Source organism: Suillus paluster, assembly GCF_016628075.1.
Source record: "Suillus paluster strain FC165 chromosome Unknown EDB91scaffold_2, whole genome shotgun sequence".
Taxonomy (NCBI): domain Eukaryota; kingdom Fungi; phylum Basidiomycota; class Agaricomycetes; order Boletales; family Suillaceae; genus Suillus; species Suillus paluster.
In genome coordinates this window covers 421,146-436,710 of record NW_024537562.1, presented here as the reverse complement: position 1 = coordinate 436,710, position 15,565 = coordinate 421,146, and the positions used below count along the sequence as shown (strand labels likewise).

Genomic DNA, 15,565 nt, shown 5'->3' with positions numbered 1-15,565 from the left:
CAAAGGCGCTGAGATATCGACGGCATTCCCGCAAGAAGCTGGAAGCTGTATTCGTGGTGCGAACCTAACCTTTTCTCAGCAGAAACACTTTTCAAATGCGGATCTGGGGTAGTCCCCCTCGTAGGCAGATAAGAAACACAGTCGTTCCTTCTTTATCATGGATATGGGGTATGGGGTAGTAGTAGGAATGGACCAGTCGCAACTGGGAGGCCCTGGATAGGAGGTCCTGGAGGTTGTATATGAGAAACTAGAGCTCCACAGGTGGCTAACGATTGATGCGTATGTCACATATTCCATCATACAAACACTTATCTGTGACCAGGTCAATCGCTGTGATTTCAGACCCAGGTGGAAGATACGCACTTCGGCGGATTTATTTTTATTACTTCACATAAGTATTCGGAGCAGGATGGCTCACTGCTCCATTTATGGTACTTCCAATTCAAGTCTTCATGAAGAAACTGCGTCTGAAATTCTGCCCTTAATTTTAAATCAAACTGGTCAGAACCAAAATGGTTTCAAAGCTGAGCCGTCGGCATCGTGAATCATAGGGATATGCGACTCTGTATCTCTGCAAGTACAATGTCAAGCAAGCACGAACCTCAAGGCGCTGATATCGTCCTTCGGTCGCGGACTTCGTCTCTCAAGCCTAGACCAGACACCTGCTCGACTTTGAAAGGCTCCTTCCAACAGGAATCTGTGCCGCCTACCAACGCTGATGCTGATAGCCAGATGACCGTTCCGATACTGCGCTCAATGAGCGCCATGAGAGGTCTCCTCCTAGCGGAAGTAGGGGACTCGATGGTGGAATTCGACGTGTACGGCAAACCAGGGGAATCCGGATACCGCGTTGGCCAACGCATAGCACCGGGGTGTCTTGTGCCTGAGGGAAGCTCGAAATTTGCTCCATCACCCCGAAAGGTCCTTTCGGCCCCAGACATTGTTGTCGGAGGCACCGGAAATCTACCTAACAGCGCGACTTTCTTCGACGTCAATGCCACGCCTGCCAAGAGCAGCCCAGAAATCAAGGCCCTGCTTGGAAACTCGAATTCCAAACTGAAACCCAGGGCAATCGTCCCTCCACGCCCGGGATTACGCAATGCTGATAGCAGCGGAGATCTTGGTACAGATTTCAAGCCCATTGCGCTAGAAAAGGCAAAGTGGAGAACGCGTGTGGAAGTCGACATCATACTCGAGAACCAGGCTTGCGTGCAAGGGGGATACCTCAAGGGGACAGTCAAAATTCACATCAAGAAAGGCTCCAAGAAAGATGCGCCACTCCTTCTTTCACAGGGGAAAGTCAGGGTCGTCGGATTTGAGTGCATACCGCAGAAAGATAGCAAGTGCACGTTTTACAAATGCTCAGCTCTTCTATCGGAAATTGCTCCATCGTGGAAGGGTCTCTTCAAATCACCACCCGATGACGATGGTTGGGCCGAAGCACAAGAGGGCGTCCACGTCTTTCCATTTGCGATGCTCCTTCCTCCAGACGGTGGCTGCGGCATGGCGAAAGGTGTTCTGAGCATGCACTCTGGAGTGGCTATTAAGTACGTCGCTATGGCGTAAGTGCTGGAGTTTCTGCATTATATCAGCCATCAGCTGATAATCGTTCAGAGAGATCAAAGTCAAGGACGCGGTAACATCCAAACAATCCATCGCTCACTTCTACCGCGACTGCGAGGTATGGCCACGTCTAGACGTCATATCCACGCTTGCTACAAACTCTCGTCCTCTGGTTGCAGAAGTGGCCACCAGGGTGTTCATGGGTGGTCCAGGAAAAATCAGGCTGTCGGCGCGTATCCACCGATTCCACTGGGTTGCCGGCCAAAGATGCACCGTTCATTTCCGAGTAACCAACGACTGCAAGAAATTGGTAAAAGGCGCTGCCATCGCGCTGATACGAACACTAACCGTGTTCAAGCCCCAACCGTACTTGGACGCTGGAGATGCTGATCCGGATGCTTGTCAAACCTCGACGAAAGCAAAGTGGGTGACGGAAAGCGTCCTTGAGTTGGGACAGCGGTGCGCTAAGGGACACGCGAGCGCAAAAGGATGGTGGACAGGTGTCGCTCCCGGTCAGACGAGCGAGTTCGATCACTCTGTGATAATACCCGTAAGCTGGAACATCTTTCTGACTACCGCGTAGTAGTTGAACCATCATTATCCTTGTAGCCCGACGTTCATTCTATCGCCCGGACGCGACTGCTCGAGGTTGAGTACACACTTCGCATAAGTGTGGGCATCGGAAGGTGCTCCTCGGACATACACGTCATCCTGCCCATTCGAATCGTCAACTTTCTTTCGCTCGATCCTCCACCTACGCCACCACTCCGCACTCAAAGCAAGCAACGCCCCCTACCAGAATGTGCGAAGCGCGAACCGTGGTATCGGAAGTCGCGAATCGGAAATATTGTAGAGACCGACGAGACAGTCCCTGGTATGAAATATACCAGGGATATGACAGTTGCGACACACCCAGAGAATACCGATGATGGGCCTGTCTTCAGTGGTGAACAACATCAAGACCCGGACGTGAGCGCAGATTCAGCGTCTGTTTACCCACCTTCTCAGTCTGAGAGCACCATCGCACACCGCGAGAACCTCCTCCGCTCCGTATCTGAGGAGGAGATCGGTCAAGTCCTGGGGACACTCAGTGACACCGCGAGCTTCGCCAGAGGATGTATGACAACTTCGAGCAGTGCGATAGAACCTCATATCCTTGCGCGTCCCCGAGGACCCCGTTCAGGTACACTGAGTCAGCTCCAACCTCCACAGGCCGAAAGCACGCCCAACACGACGTTTATTGCTCGTCGCATTCAGGAGAAATTGCAGAGTCCAGGTACAAGTTGGGTGATCGTCAACCCGTTTATCGAACATAAATCAGATGTAACCAAGGCGCAGACGTCGCGTATCTCCAACTTTGGGAGCTCATCGACAATCCTTCCCAGACCACCCGCGATGATTGATGAGACTGCTATGCGCCGTCCGCCATCAGCGTTGCTGCCGGGTAGTCGGCATGTGTGATGGAAGATGACTTGTTGTGAGCCGTGAGCCGTTAGGGGTTACGTGCAGAAAGGATATAGTGTAGCAGAGTTCGAAGACTTGCCAAATAATGATATAACTCTCCAAGAAGTGATTAATTGGCACAAAGCTGCTAATACATGTCAATAATGCTGACAAGGAGTGTTGAGCGATACATGATACGATTGTAGACGATAACACTAGAAAGTAGACTCAACAAGAACCAGTGCGTAGCCCTGAGTCTGCTTCTGCGCGATCCTTCTCTCCTCTCTTGAGGATAGATTGACCCCTAATACATCTCCAAGCTCATACCATCGTGGATCTCATAATCTGAGAGCATGATATGGTCCTTGTAGATCGTATACCTGACAAGAATAAAAATGCGATGAGTATTTGTTCCAAAAAGAAGGAATATATGTGATGATTTGTTGGCGCAGTCGAAGGGAGAACATTGTAGCAAATGAGAAGAGACCGAATGCTCACCATTTCTTCAACTGAATCTTCTTATAGTCTGTGCCTGTTTGAGCGGCAATGAGCTTCTTCAGATCGCCCACAGTATCATCCGGGCTGCACTTGACTCGGACTAGTAGGTTGTTCGAGTGAGTATTCTAATCATGGAATGATGTATTATTCACCTTTCCGACCTAGACGATCATTTGCAATCACCTGCAGTTGAATAAGTGTTTGTGATTCTCGTGTAAAACTGCAGGACAAACCTCAATCAAAGGCATAGTAGTACTTGCGATGGGATGGTGAGTTGTCACAGATTGTGTGACGACCGAAAGTGCGTCACGCGTGACCGACGCGTGACTGCGCGCGTTCCAATCAGTGCGCCAAACTTCAAAGCTTTCCTCCATGGCCGTCCCAGCCCGGACAACGACGCCTGGCGTCTACAGGCAATATGGCCAACAGCAGGCTGTGCAGCGCGTAGGACCAAATGTCACAGATGACTATGAAAGTGGGTATTTGTTTGTGTGGAAATTACACTGATTTATCTGTGTCTTTAGGGTGGTATACTGAGGCAAACCCTAGCAATCGTATGGTCTTGTCGATACGCTCCGGCATACACTCCGAGGTTGCATGGGCACTTGATAGGCTATACCGATTATGTGCAAACGATCAATTCATCTTGAAAACCATTCCTGGTTTAACAGATGCACTATTTGAATGGCCGGAATGGTATGCGTCAGAAGGATACCTAATGGCAGAGAAGTATCAACTATTTGCTATGCCCGACACAGAAGACAGAAAACGACGGCATGCCCTAGAATCCATATTCATCCTCCGCAATTCAGCCACGAATGAACCTAATGCATACGAGTTGGCTAATCATCCCCGAACACTTCCCTTGCTCTTCAACGCCCTCAGCAACCTTGCTCCAGACACGGACATGAACGCTGAATTTGTTCTTAACGCCATAGAACTTCTGCAAGCCATATCCCAGAGCATTATTCTGCCAAATCCCACTTCAAAAATGAAAAGCCCCCTTCCCTACTCTGCTGCAAATTGCAGGTTCCTCGTCGAATCGCTCCCTTATCGTCTCAGCCTTGAGCCTTTTGGCTCAACTATTTTCTAATATACAAAACACATTTCGCCTGGACTCAAACTCACCGGCACTCGCAGCCTCCATACGTTACCTGCCTTTATTTGTCGACCGAGCGCTAGTGGACGCTTCATTGAACTACCTGTATGCCCATCTTTCACACCCGCCAATGGTCAAGGCCTTTTTGCACCATCCTCTCATGCCAAGCACCCTCCGCGTGCTTGTTAGTTTTATTCTATCTGAACAGGTAGAAGAGACGGTGAAACTGGATATCAGTGCAGTCACTCGCGCCATCCCGGCAGCATCGACAGTGATACCAGTCCATGACCTCACTAAAGAAGAGCTTGAGACTCTGATTCCCATGCCTGAACCACAACGCTGTTACGAGTGGTGAGTACACGTCATGCAGGCTGTATTATACCATACATTCATTGCTCGTAGGATGAAAATCATGTTCGTCGCTACACCAGACGGAGAGCTTACTCAAGTCGATTTTTGGACTCTCTACAAGGATGTCTTCACACCCTTTGCAGATCGCCACCCCGTCCTGGTTGCATCAGACGTGATCAAAAACGTCAATGTTGTTTTTCCCCAGGCGCAGGCGATGGTCCTTCCTGGGCCGCCACAGCGCTTTGTCGTGCGTGGAGTAGACAGGCGAAAAGATACGGAAGCTGCTCCTCGTTTTAAGTGCTTGTGGGAGCGCTCTACATGTCCAGCTCCGCCATTCGAGGCCCCCGGAGAGTTGTACGATCACCTCCTTCAACATTTGGAGTCGTCCGAGAACCCGGAGCTGTCGTGTCTGTGGGCGACATGTCCCTTGCTACCGACATCAAAACTGCGACTGCGACCTCATATCCTCACCCACCTCTCAAGCTCCCAGCCCCCCGCAAAACATCCCACCCAAGACGATACCATTACCGTCACCGCCGACGGGGAATCTTACCCCTTCACAGACCCCACGAAACGGCGGCCCCCTCCTCCACGGCATACGAGCATCTCCTACACCCAGCCCGTCGCCGATCCTCCCTCGGCGGCACTGACGGCGCTGCTCATCATCCGCATCCTCTTCCGCTCGTCGTTCGTCGCTACCACGGACACCGCCCCCCGTGCGGATGGCGAGCACTTCGGGTTTCCTGGTGTTGTGGAAGATGACGATGGCGACGATGTGGTAGAGGATATCGGGGGCGAACTAGAAGGCGAGCGGAGGGGGCGACGGGCATTTGTGGGTGTTAGGAGGATGATGGAGGACGTGAGGATGAAAGATGAGACGCTGATGGGTTGGATAGTGGAAATGGTTTATGCGGCGTATGATGGCCTACTTAGGTCGTAGCGTATGGAAGTTGTCCGTAACTGTTTTGTGTAAAATATCATGAGCGTTCATCACTAGCTGCGCATCACCCCACATCCGGAAGTACCACCACTACGGTGTATCATAACGCAAGAGACTTCAAGCTGTATTTTCGCTATTGTACAGGTAATTCATGAACGCATCGCGAAGCTCTTGGACCGTCAGCTCGAGATATGTGACCTATCAGTCAATAAACTATTCCAGGCAAGGCGCGACTCGACGCTGACACGTAATACCGTCCGTCCTGACATCATTGATCTACAGGGTCTCGGTCCTGCACAAATCTCTCCTGGACACGATGAACAGCACTTCTGGCAAGAGCTGCTGTTCATAGAGCCCGACCATGCCTTTCTAACGCGTCTTCTATCCACACTTCCCAAGGACGAGTGCCTCAGTACACACAAGGTCTGTGGTTCACCTGGTCCTTCCTCCTCCAACATCCTCTTGACGGGTCAATCTCGGCCAGTAGCTCCTGTTCCATACTCTCTTTAAAGTCTGCCTCTCGTTTGCAGCCGACCGCAAGGGCAAGGAGACTCGCTCACATGCCGTCGACACGCTCTCTATCATACTCCGTACTGTGCTCGCCAAGAACCTAGCAGGATGGGAAGTGATGGAAATCTTTGCCATTAGAGTGAACGAAGCCGACACCGGTGTTCATGGTACGGTCGACGTGGCATCGTCAGCTCTACTGCAGGCTCACCGGCGGATATATAGGAGTTTGTAGGGATGATTGCAGATGTACTTGGAGATGATGATGCTCCTGGTACGCTCTGAGAACGATGGTCATCGGTTGCGGTCATATTTATCTGACTATGATTTAGAGACTCTTCGACACCAGGTTCTCCAACTAACTGTTGTCTTTACGTGTAGCATCAGCCAGTTAAGCCCGGGCGCGTATCTCCTGCGCCGGGATCTCTTTCCTTGCATCGTCAAGGTACGAATGACTGCTTCATGGTTTTGTCTTCGGTGCAGCGAATGATGTTGCTTTTAATAGGTCATTACATCTCCAGATACTCAACGCTTTACTTTTGAAGCCTCGCTCCTCCTCTCCATCCTTGCGAATTTTCACAAATCCGATGCAGCGAGGCTTAATCCATACCTCCAACGCATACGCGATACGCAAGATACAGAACTTATGCGCAAGATTTGCTGGGCAGCGGGGTTTGCTCTCGATGCTGCTGTGAAGTACGCCTCTGTAAACAGTGGTCGATGAAGATATTGAACTGACTTGGCGGTAGGGCATACCAAGAAATTTCAGACGATTCGATACCCACATTCACAAAGAGTATCGGAGCTTTGCTCACTTCGCTCCGACCCGACCGCGCGTTAGTAGGGCAGTCATTCGACCCACCTCGAGAGCTCTTCAAGAATCAGTGCGTGAAACTAAAATGCTTCATGTAGCCTTCTTCTTACTGAGTAAACAGACCTATCGAGGCTACTGTTTCTCTCCTACCCGTTTTCGAGTTCCTTTTCTTCAATACACTTTTTGCGCAGGTGCTATTGGACACGGTACCTTCACCTGACACCAAGCCATCCGACAGCAAACACAGCGCACGGGTATCTCCGCTAGCATATAACATCCTCTCACTATCATCCTATGTGTTAACACATGCCTCATCTTCGGCGTCAACACGCACCTTGGCATATGCAAGCCTTGCACTGAATACCCTTCTTGTGATATCTGAGAACACGTGTATAATATCGGTCTTTTGTAAGCCTGCCTCTTCAAAGGAGGCAATCAGGCTCTGTCGGCAGGTTAGTACACGTCCAATTTTATGACTGATACTGAGATGATTATAGAGACTTCCGCTCCTCCCGGTACCATCACCCACGCGTGCACCAGTGTGCGCACTTCTAGATTGTTGTATATTATGGCTGCGTCATAATCTGCATAAGCGGCTCGAGGTTTACACGTTTACGTGCGTTTCCTTTTTTTCCTGACCCTTCGCAAGATCAATTATTGATGGTGAGATAGAACATGTATCTGGACGTGCCATCGCGTCATATGGTATTTGCAGAAGGAGAGAATTCGCTTAGGTGAGCTCATTTTACCTCATCGCTTATGCCTAATTTTTGACACTGCATTCTTACTCAGATTATGACTGGCTCGAATTGTGGAAAGCTGTCGTTGGCTTACTTGGGTTTATTTCGGGCAAGCTAGAGAGTCTGGCAACTACCGGAGGCATCGAGCGACTGGTTCAAGAGGTATAAAATTTTCATTGTACATAAGTGAAGTTGACTGTCCTCGACAGACTATCCGACTACTTGACCTCGCGTTGCGCAGAGCGGACCTATTTTTGCCCACACCCACCGCCCTTCATGAGTTCATCGTACGTTGATAAAAATAATTGTACGTCATGAATTCATAGCGGTTGTATAGTATGAAGTTGTCCGCTCTTCCGCGGTCATTCGGAAGCAAACGCTGCTTTTACAATCGCTAGGACAGCCTACATCCGCAGACCGTGGGGCATCACTGCGTTCTGATAGCGCGTCCAAAGCGCTGGCTCGTGTTCTTTCCACAGTTGCCTACTACGAGGGAAAACTTTCTTCTGCTGGTATACGCAGTGCCAAAGACGCATTCCGAATTGTCTCGAAAGACATCGAGCAAAATGGATTGCACAACGCACACGATGCGGATGACACAGACCCACCGTACGCCTGCCCTGCATCTCGTTCCCCGGCGAATGCTGACCCTAATAATTAATCAACAACAGGAAACACGCGGAGGATGTCGTCAGTTTTATCCGGGTTGCATGTACAGATGGCCTGGCGCTGATGTCATGAGCGCAAGAAATGTCGTGCATGTCAAATACATATTTTATGCAATGGGGCCGGCTGGCGATTCAGCGGGGTTCCGCTTCCGTTGTGATTGTTTGCTAGACTCTTATGAGGTTAGAGATGTGCGATCACGACACGTAGTTGGGTTGACTCGGTACCTGTATTTACGGTGTGTTCCGTGGTGGCCAACACCTCCAACAGACTCCGCCGCCTCGACCTCCGTTGTGGAAGGTTTTCACTGGATATGAGCACAACTCTATCAGCCTTGAGCGTCTAGATAACCACGTGCGAAGGTGAAAAAACTTTTTTCAAATGACCATAAATGGGATAGGGCGGTCTCCGAGCAGCATCGAAAGGAATTGAAATAGAGGTCGATGATCAATGAATAGGACAAGCTGTTGGCAGCTACTAACATGGTACTTGGCCGCTGAAGGAACGCCGGGATGCCTCGTACGAAAATTGTAGGCTTTTCGTGTATTCCGTCACTCTTTATCAGGATTTTCCCAGAGACCGATAAGATGCTGCAAAAGAGTAATGATCCTACTCGGTGAAAGAAAATCTGGCTCGGTGAACAAGGTCAGTGTCACTTATCCGTACTCACCCGACTCATCCTCTCAAACAGCCATTATCTGGCTTATCATGGCCACTCTGCGCATTGCCTCGACCCTTCTAAGGCAGTCTGCAGCTCGACCCATCTCTGTTCTTCCAATTCGTGGGCTCGCGACTGCCAAATCTCCAGTAAATCTCTTCGAGTCGCTGGACACTTTCACTGACAGGCATATTGGACCAGACGACAATGAGACCGAGTTCATGCTCTCACAGCTGGGCTTTGACTCCATGGAGTCTTTTCTCACCGCGACCGTGCCGCCGAAAATTCGCATTGCTAACTCCACTGTCAGCAATGCGTCCATCCCAGCACTCAGTGAGACAGAGCTTCATGCAAGCGCGAAAAGGCTCGGACAGAAGAACGAGCAGTTCAAAAGCTTCATTGGCATGGGGTACCACAATGCCGTCGTACCCCCCGTTATTCTACGGAATGTATGTTACACGCTCTTATCTACCCCAATCTTGTGTTGATCATCTCCATAGGTCATGGAGAACCCTGCGTGGTATACACCTTACACTCCGTACCAGCCCGAGATCGCCCAGGGTTTGTTGTCAATTATTCCAACATTTTTTTTTCCGGTTAACGGTGCTGCCAGGTCGTCTTGAGTCATTGGTCAACTTCCAAACGATGATCATGTCCCTTACATCGATGGACATATCAAACGCGTCCCTCCTCGATGAGGCAACTGCTGCCGCAGAAGCTATGGTCATGGCATACGTGCAGTCCAACCAGAAGAAGAAGACATTCTTCGTCGACAAGGCAGTGCTCCCCCAGACCATCTCTGTTCTCAAGACACGTGCCAAGGGCTTTGGGATCCATCTCGTCGTCGGCGACGCGGTTGATGTACTTAAACACGACGCGTTGCGCGCCGATCTCGCTGGTGTCCTTGTTCAATACCCTGACGTGAATGGCTTCGTTACAGACTATAGCAATTTCACGAAGCAAGTGCATGAAGCAGGTGCACTGGTCATTGTGGCGACAGATATTCTTGCTTTGACACTTCTGCAGGCCTCCGGGTGAATGGGGTGCTGATATCGTTCTTGGCAACTCTGCGCGATTCGGTGTTCCTGCCGGTTATGGTGGTCCTCATGGCGCATTCTTTGCTGTCACAGAAAAGCTTAAGCGCAAAATGCCTGGACGTTTGATTGGCCGGAGCAAAGATACCATGGGTAACCCTGCATATAGGCTGGCGTTGCAGAGTAAGTCCTCCCCGCTGCCTTTCATTTCGCGTTCTCTAAAATCACATGCAGCTCGAGAGCAGCACATTCGCCGTGAAAAGGCCACTAGCAATATTTGCACCTCGCAAGCCCTTCTCGCCAACATGGCTGCTATGTATGCAGTATACCATGGCCCCGTTGGACTCGAACGTATCGCGAAGAAAGTGCACTTCCTCACACAGATCCTCAAGTTCTCAGTCGAGCGCCTCGGATTCCGCGTAATCAACGCGTCCTCCTACTTTGACACACTCACCATCGATATCTCAAAGCACTGCGCAAATGCCGAAGTCATGCACGCTGCTGCTGCACTGCAGGGCATCAACCTCCGAAGGGTCGACAACAATACCGTCGGCGTTACCCTCGATGAGTCAGTGAGCCAAGAAGACCTCCTATCCATCATGCGCGCATTCCACATCGCAGCATCGCACCCAGAGCCCAATTTCGCTGACCTGCCCACCCCAAAGGAGCCTGCGTTCCCTCATCAGCTCATCCGCGAGTCCGAGTTCCTCCAACACCCTGTGTTCAACAAGCACCACAGCGAGACCGAGATGCTCCGGTACATTTTCCACCTTGCTAGCAAGGACCTCGGTCTTGTGCATGCGATGATTCCGCTGGGCAGCTGCACGATGAAGCTAAACAGCACGAGCAGCATGATCCCGCTCACGTGGCCCGAGTTCGGCGGCATTCATCCATTTGCGCCGCACGAGCAGGTTGAGGGATACCGGAAGATCATCAAGGTTTGTGATGTCGAAGATATGCTTGGGATGAGGGCACTGATCACTATCGATAGGAATTGGAAGACGACCTTTGCAAGATCACCGGGTTCCATGCATGCTCCGTACAGCCGAACTCGGGTGCTGCAGGCGAGTATGCTGGATTGACTGTCATCCGTGCATACCAGGAATCCCGTGGGGAGGGACACCGTGATGTGTGCTTGATACCTGTTAGTGCACACGGCACGAATCCCGCGGTGTGTCTCGTACTGTCCATCTGTCTCGTGGCAAAACTGATACAGGTGACAGTCGGCAGGTGATGGCGGGCTTGAAAGTCGTTCCGGTCAAGACACATGCTGATGGGAACTTGGATCTCGAAGACTTGAAGGCAAAGGCCGAGAAATACAAAGATAATCTCGCAGTTTTCATGGTGAATTTTTTTTTATATTAATTAGGATTGAAATTCATTTCAGGGCAGATTACATACCCCTCGACGTTCGGTGTCTTTGAAGATGGCGTGGCTGATGTACGTATCCTTGTCTCCCATGCCAATTTGGAGTGTTCAATTGTGCATGACAGGCCTGCAAGATTATTCATGATTGTGGTGGACAAGTATACTTGGACGGTGCAAATCTCAACGCACAGGTCGGACTGACGAACCCTGCGGTTTGCGGAGGCGATGTTTGCCATCTCAACCTGCACAAGACCTTCGCTATGTAAGTGCAGTCGGTGAGTTGCGTTGATCTTCAGCTTATATACCCTTTACAGCCCCCACGGAGGCGGAGGGCCTGGAGTTGGCCCTATCTGTGTCGCTAAGCACCTCGCGCCCTTCCTTCCGTCGCATCCCCTGGTCAAGACCGGCGGTAGTGCTGCCATCGATGCCGTCTCCGCCGCCCCCTTCGGCAGTGCCTCCATCCTCCTCATTTCCTGGGCTTACATCAAGATGCTCGGCGGCAACGGCCTCTCAGAGTCCACCAATGTCGCGCTCCTCAATGCTAACTATATGGCACACCGGCTTGCAGGACACTACAGCCTCCGGTTCAAGAACAAGAACGGGCGCGTTGCGCACGAGCTGCTCATCGATCTTGCAGAATTTGATAAGGCTGCGGGGCTAAAGGTGACGGATTTCGCGAAGCGGTTGCAGGTATGTGTCCGTAGAATTAGGTGGGTGTTGCTATTGCTGACTGGCGCACTAAGGACTACGGCTTCCACCCGCCTACGTGTTCTTGGCCTATCTCCACTTGCATGCTGATCGAGCCCACTGAGTCCGAAACACTCGAAGAGATCGATAGATTCTGCGATGCTATGATCCAGATCCGGAATGAAGCGGAAGACATCATTACTGGCAAGCAACCCAAGGATAACAACCTCCTCAAGAACGCGCCACATCCGCTTTCCCTCATGGTTGTGTCCGACAAGGAATGGAACCGGTCTGTGTTACCCCAAGGTTGGGTGTCGTAGTATCACTGACGCATAGGTCATAGTCCTTATACGCGCGAAGAAGCCGCATATCCTATGCCGTGGCTCCGCGAGAAGAAGTTCTGGCCAACTGTTTCTCGCATAGACGATGGTAAGTTGTCTCGCAAGCATCATCTAAGGCATTTGTTTATCTGCATCATCCAGCCTACGGCGACCTTAACCTTATTGTAAGCAAACAATCTAGTTGCTCTTCCCAGCTTACCGTTCCTGTCTTCAGTGCGACTGCCCGACAGTTGAGGAAACTGCATCCTCATAAGCTGCTTCTTACCATCACTAGATTTTTTCTCGGTCTGGGGCTGCCATTCTACTCCTCTAGAACACTCACTTGTCACGCGTAATGCTCAACCACACGCTCTGTTATACCATTATTATTGTATTTACCATCATGAATAGACAAGGCTACGACGATCATTTTATGAGTCTACTACTGTTGTGTGCTGTCTGATGAAGTATCCGTCGAGTTCGTTTGGTAACGTATACCATAGCTGAGGGAGATACCGTTTGATGCGGTCCATCACCTCATCTTGCTGGTTTGTCCGTGCAGCGAACGAAAGAAGTACCTTGACCGTATTAACATCAGGCGCGACATCTGGCTGGTCTTTCCCCATCTCCAAACACACAACCTTGAGCGCATCATCAAGCTTCCCAACACGACACATGCACTCTATCCACGCATTCCACGTCCGCTGGTTGAATTTGAACCCGAGCTTGGTCAGCTTCAGGCACACCTGTGCAGCCATAGGCCAGGCATACGCGAACCCACATGCATCAATGATGATCGCGACGCTTGCGTGATTGAAGCGTCCCGTGATAAAGAGCATATCCCAGACGCGGTACGCCTCCGCGAAAAGCCCAACGCGCTGGTAGCTGTCCATCAGCTGGTTCCAGAGCACTGTGTCGGGCGTGAAGGAGGGATCGAGTGTGAGGTGATCATGCACCCTCCGCACGGCCGCTGCAAGGGCATCACGCTCCTCGAGTGGCAGTTCCGCTGAGAGTAGCGCGAGATGCCGGAGGAGGATAGTGTACACGGGCGCCGTGATCTCAACCCCTGCCATCCGCATGTCTTTCACTACTTCGAAATAGTGCCATACGGACGGTAATGTTTCGTGGGCTCCGAATGAGAGCCGGGTCAGGGTGTGAAGGATGGCTTGATAGCCTTTTGCGTCGAGGCGAGGTGCATTGGGACGTTTGGATATTCGTTTATAGGCCTTCAACGCGTCATCGAAGCTGGAACTACACCGCATGACAACGATGGCCAGGGCAGAAACGGCCATCGGACTGTCGAGTTCAACATTCCTGGCCTCCATGTCTTCGAGGAGTGAAAGCGCAATAGGAAAGTACTTTTCGACGTTCTTGGAAGCGCCAAATGCGCGGAACAAGATGTTGTAGAGATTGGCATCTGGGCCTGAGGAATGTCGGCGCCCTGGTAGTTTGGGTGCTTGCTTTGATTGGGGAATGGGAGCGGCCTCAGCAAGGTCCTTGTAGAGTTCTAATGCTCGGTCAATTGCAGCGTCATCAAGAGTACTCGAAGTGGTGCAGAGGGCATTGACTAGCGGGTGTATCAAGGGCGTACCGGGAGTAATCCCAGCAGCCTTGGACTCCTCGTAGATCGACAGAGCACCCGTCAGGTCGCCGACACGCACGGTATTGCTGATCAAGATAGCCCACTGAATTATGGTTGCTTTCAGGTTTAGTTCGGCTTCCGCGTATCGAAGGTGGTCGAGGCGGTGTGTATGCCGGATGAGAAGTGTGAGGGTGTGCGGAGCAGGTCTAAAACCGTCTCGCTGCAACGACCTGCATAGGGATACGGCTGCAATGATACCCCGGTTCTCGGCTTCACTCTCTATGCTCTCTGTCCATTCGATCATTTTGGGATCCGTCGTCCTCGATCTTTCGCTAAAACGTTTCCAATATACGTCTTTCATCTCCTGAGCTCGATCCGCAAGACCAAGTTTGACAAAACCATCGTAGAGCAGTTTCGCGAAGTTCTCATCGTATGTCAATGAGGTGTGTTCCATGACATCTAGAGCATCGTAGAATTTCTTGATTGGAGCACCAGCGTCAAAGAGAGCGTTGAATAGAATTTCAAAGGTTTTGATGGTGGGACGACGTCCAGAGCGATGCATCTTTGAGACGCTGTGGTGGAGAACCTTCACCAGGCCAGAGTCAGCACACCATTCGAGGAACATGTGCCATTGTAGAAGGCTAGGCGTCATGTTTTTCGGCTTTTGGGGCATGTTCATCAGCCAGTTGAAGACAGTTTGTGGATTTCCGTTCGTAATCAGGCCACGAAGGATGACATTGTATACTCTTGCCCCCACTTCAACGCCGCAAAGCATGGGCAAGTCGGTGAGGATTTTCACCACCATATCTAAATCATGGTGCCTGCCCGACATAGCTAGTATTGATAGCGCGTCATGGATATCCTCTTCCTTAAGTGGAGGAGCCGTGGGTTTATCCTTCCCTTCCTCGCTCAACACGCGAAATAGGCCGTGAAACTGCTGGTGCAAAGCGCCAACATTTGCTGTCGGGATGTACCGCCGGATTTTGTCAACGATGACGCTGACATCAGGGACATAGGAAAGAGAGGGGTCGTGTTTGGTAGTTAAAAATCGTCTCTGGTCCTCCTTGACGCGAAAGGCGGGTGCTGCACGACGTAAGGTGGGCGGTCTCGAGACAGAACGAGCGAAAAAGCATGCAGGATATCCTATCCAAGCAACAACGCGGCTAAGGGACATTCATGCGCGCTCAAGTACCTGTACTTGTATTTTGCCTGTCAAATAAAATCTGGACGGTCAGTGTCTGATTCCGTTGGTGTTTTTAGCCCAGCCGTACCAAGTTGCAATATTGGAAGATAGT

General features: G+C 50.9%; 6 protein-coding genes across 6 annotated transcripts; 4 read left to right on the top strand and 2 right to left on the bottom strand.

The window, feature by feature from the left end:
• Positions 1-433: 433 nt before the first annotated feature.
• On the top strand, positions 434-3,024 carry EDB91DRAFT_1276347 (uncharacterized protein; the record flags this gene model as incomplete). The annotated part of the gene is made up of 3 exons (XM_041324661.1): positions 434-1,562; positions 1,615-2,113; positions 2,173-3,024. Exons 1-3 carry the CDS (start codon positions 556-558, stop codon positions 3,022-3,024), a joined length of 2,358 nt encoding a protein of 785 aa, XP_041183585.1. The 5' UTR covers positions 434-555.
• A 94-nt stretch (positions 3,025-3,118) lies between these two features.
• EDB91DRAFT_1095954 (ubiquitin-related domain-containing protein) lies at positions 3,119-3,774 on the bottom strand. The gene is made up of 4 exons (XM_041316976.1): positions 3,738-3,774; positions 3,657-3,687; positions 3,505-3,604; positions 3,119-3,386 (listed from the first exon to the last, which is right to left on the bottom strand). The coding sequence occupies exons 1-4, from the start codon at positions 3,750-3,752 to the stop codon at positions 3,311-3,313; spliced, it is 222 nt and encodes a 73-aa protein (XP_041183584.1). The 5' UTR covers positions 3,753-3,774; the 3' UTR covers positions 3,119-3,310.
• EDB91DRAFT_1095952 (uncharacterized protein) lies at positions 3,775-6,017 on the top strand. The gene is made up of 5 exons (XM_041316975.1): positions 3,775-3,979; positions 4,029-4,533; positions 4,574-4,954; positions 5,006-5,934; positions 5,962-6,017. The coding sequence occupies exons 1-4, from the start codon at positions 3,877-3,879 to the stop codon at positions 5,892-5,894; spliced, it is 1,878 nt and encodes a 625-aa protein (XP_041183583.1). The 5' UTR covers positions 3,775-3,876; the 3' UTR covers positions 5,895-5,934; positions 5,962-6,017.
• On the top strand, positions 5,945-9,073 carry EDB91DRAFT_1095950 (uncharacterized protein). Its single transcript, XM_041316974.1, has 13 exons — positions 5,945-6,087; positions 6,177-6,317; positions 6,382-6,628; positions 6,734-6,846; positions 6,907-7,097; positions 7,151-7,285; positions 7,337-7,667; positions 7,713-7,831; positions 7,888-7,949; positions 8,008-8,117; positions 8,165-8,242; positions 8,293-8,564; positions 8,627-9,073. Exons 1-13 carry the CDS (start codon positions 6,046-6,048, stop codon positions 8,694-8,696), a joined length of 1,911 nt encoding a protein of 636 aa, XP_041183582.1. The 5' UTR covers positions 5,945-6,045; the 3' UTR covers positions 8,697-9,073.
• EDB91DRAFT_1095943 (pyridoxal phosphate-dependent transferase) lies at positions 9,074-13,072 on the top strand. Its single transcript, XM_041316973.1, has 15 exons — positions 9,074-9,266; positions 9,313-9,728; positions 9,780-9,840; positions 9,893-10,157; positions 10,306-10,496; positions 10,548-11,251; positions 11,305-11,484; positions 11,544-11,657; positions 11,706-11,753; positions 11,807-11,943; positions 11,996-12,371; positions 12,425-12,657; positions 12,712-12,797; positions 12,851-12,873; positions 12,924-13,072. Exons 2-15 carry the CDS (start codon positions 9,330-9,332, stop codon positions 12,960-12,962), a joined length of 2,856 nt encoding a protein of 951 aa, XP_041183581.1. The 5' UTR covers positions 9,074-9,266; positions 9,313-9,329; the 3' UTR covers positions 12,963-13,072.
• EDB91DRAFT_1095938 (uncharacterized protein) lies at positions 13,073-15,479 on the bottom strand. Its single transcript, XM_041316972.1, has one exon. It carries the CDS (start codon positions 15,442-15,444, stop codon positions 13,120-13,122), a length of 2,325 nt encoding a protein of 774 aa, XP_041183580.1. The 5' UTR covers positions 15,445-15,479; the 3' UTR covers positions 13,073-13,119.
• Between the last annotated feature and the right edge of the window lie 86 nt (positions 15,480-15,565).

What these genes read in the sequence shown, in the direction of transcription:
- EDB91DRAFT_1095950 (XM_041316974.1), top strand. Translation starts at nt 6,046, where the DNA reads ATGAACGCATCGCGAAGCTCTTGGACCGTCAGCTCGAGATAT. An exon ending in TCTTTCCTTGCATCGTCAAG is followed by an intron (nt 6,847 to 6,906) that starts GTACGAATGACT and finishes TGCTTTTAATAG; the next exon opens with GTCATTACATCTCCAGATAC. An exon ending in GAAGGAGAGAATTCGCTTAG is followed by an intron (nt 7,950 to 8,007) that starts GTGAGCTCATTT and finishes ATTCTTACTCAG; the next exon opens with ATTATGACTGGCTCGAATTG.
- EDB91DRAFT_1095952 (XM_041316975.1), top strand. Translation starts at nt 3,877, where the DNA reads ATGGCCGTCCCAGCCCGGACAACGACGCCTGGCGTCTACAGGCAATAT. An exon ending in TGTCACAGATGACTATGAAA is followed by an intron (nt 3,980 to 4,028) that starts GTGGGTATTTGT and finishes CTGTGTCTTTAG; the next exon opens with GGTGGTATACTGAGGCAAAC. An exon ending in TACTCTGCTGCAAATTGCAG is followed by an intron (nt 4,534 to 4,573) that starts GTTCCTCGTCGA and finishes CTCAGCCTTGAG; the next exon opens with CCTTTTGGCTCAACTATTTT.
- EDB91DRAFT_1095943 (XM_041316973.1), top strand. Translation starts at nt 9,330, where the DNA reads ATGGCCACTCTGCGCATTGCCTCGACCCTTCTAAGGCAGTCTGCAGCT. An exon ending in CCCCCGTTATTCTACGGAAT is followed by an intron (nt 9,729 to 9,779) that starts GTATGTTACACG and finishes TCATCTCCATAG; the next exon opens with GTCATGGAGAACCCTGCGTG. An exon ending in ATATAGGCTGGCGTTGCAGA is followed by an intron (nt 10,497 to 10,547) that starts GTAAGTCCTCCC and finishes AATCACATGCAG; the next exon opens with CTCGAGAGCAGCACATTCGC.
- EDB91DRAFT_1095938 (XM_041316972.1), bottom strand. Translation starts at nt 15,444, where the DNA reads ATGTCCCTTAGCCGCGTTGTTGCTTGGATAGGATATCCTGCATGCTTT.
- EDB91DRAFT_1095954 (XM_041316976.1), bottom strand. An exon ending in TGATCGTCTAGGTCGGAAAG is followed by an intron (nt 3,605 to 3,656) that starts GTGAATAATACA and finishes ACAACCTACTAG; the next exon opens with TCCGAGTCAAGTGCAGCCCG. An exon ending in AAGATTCAGTTGAAGAAATG is followed by an intron (nt 3,387 to 3,504) that starts GTGAGCATTCGG and finishes TATTCTTGTCAG; the next exon opens with GTATACGATCTACAAGGACC.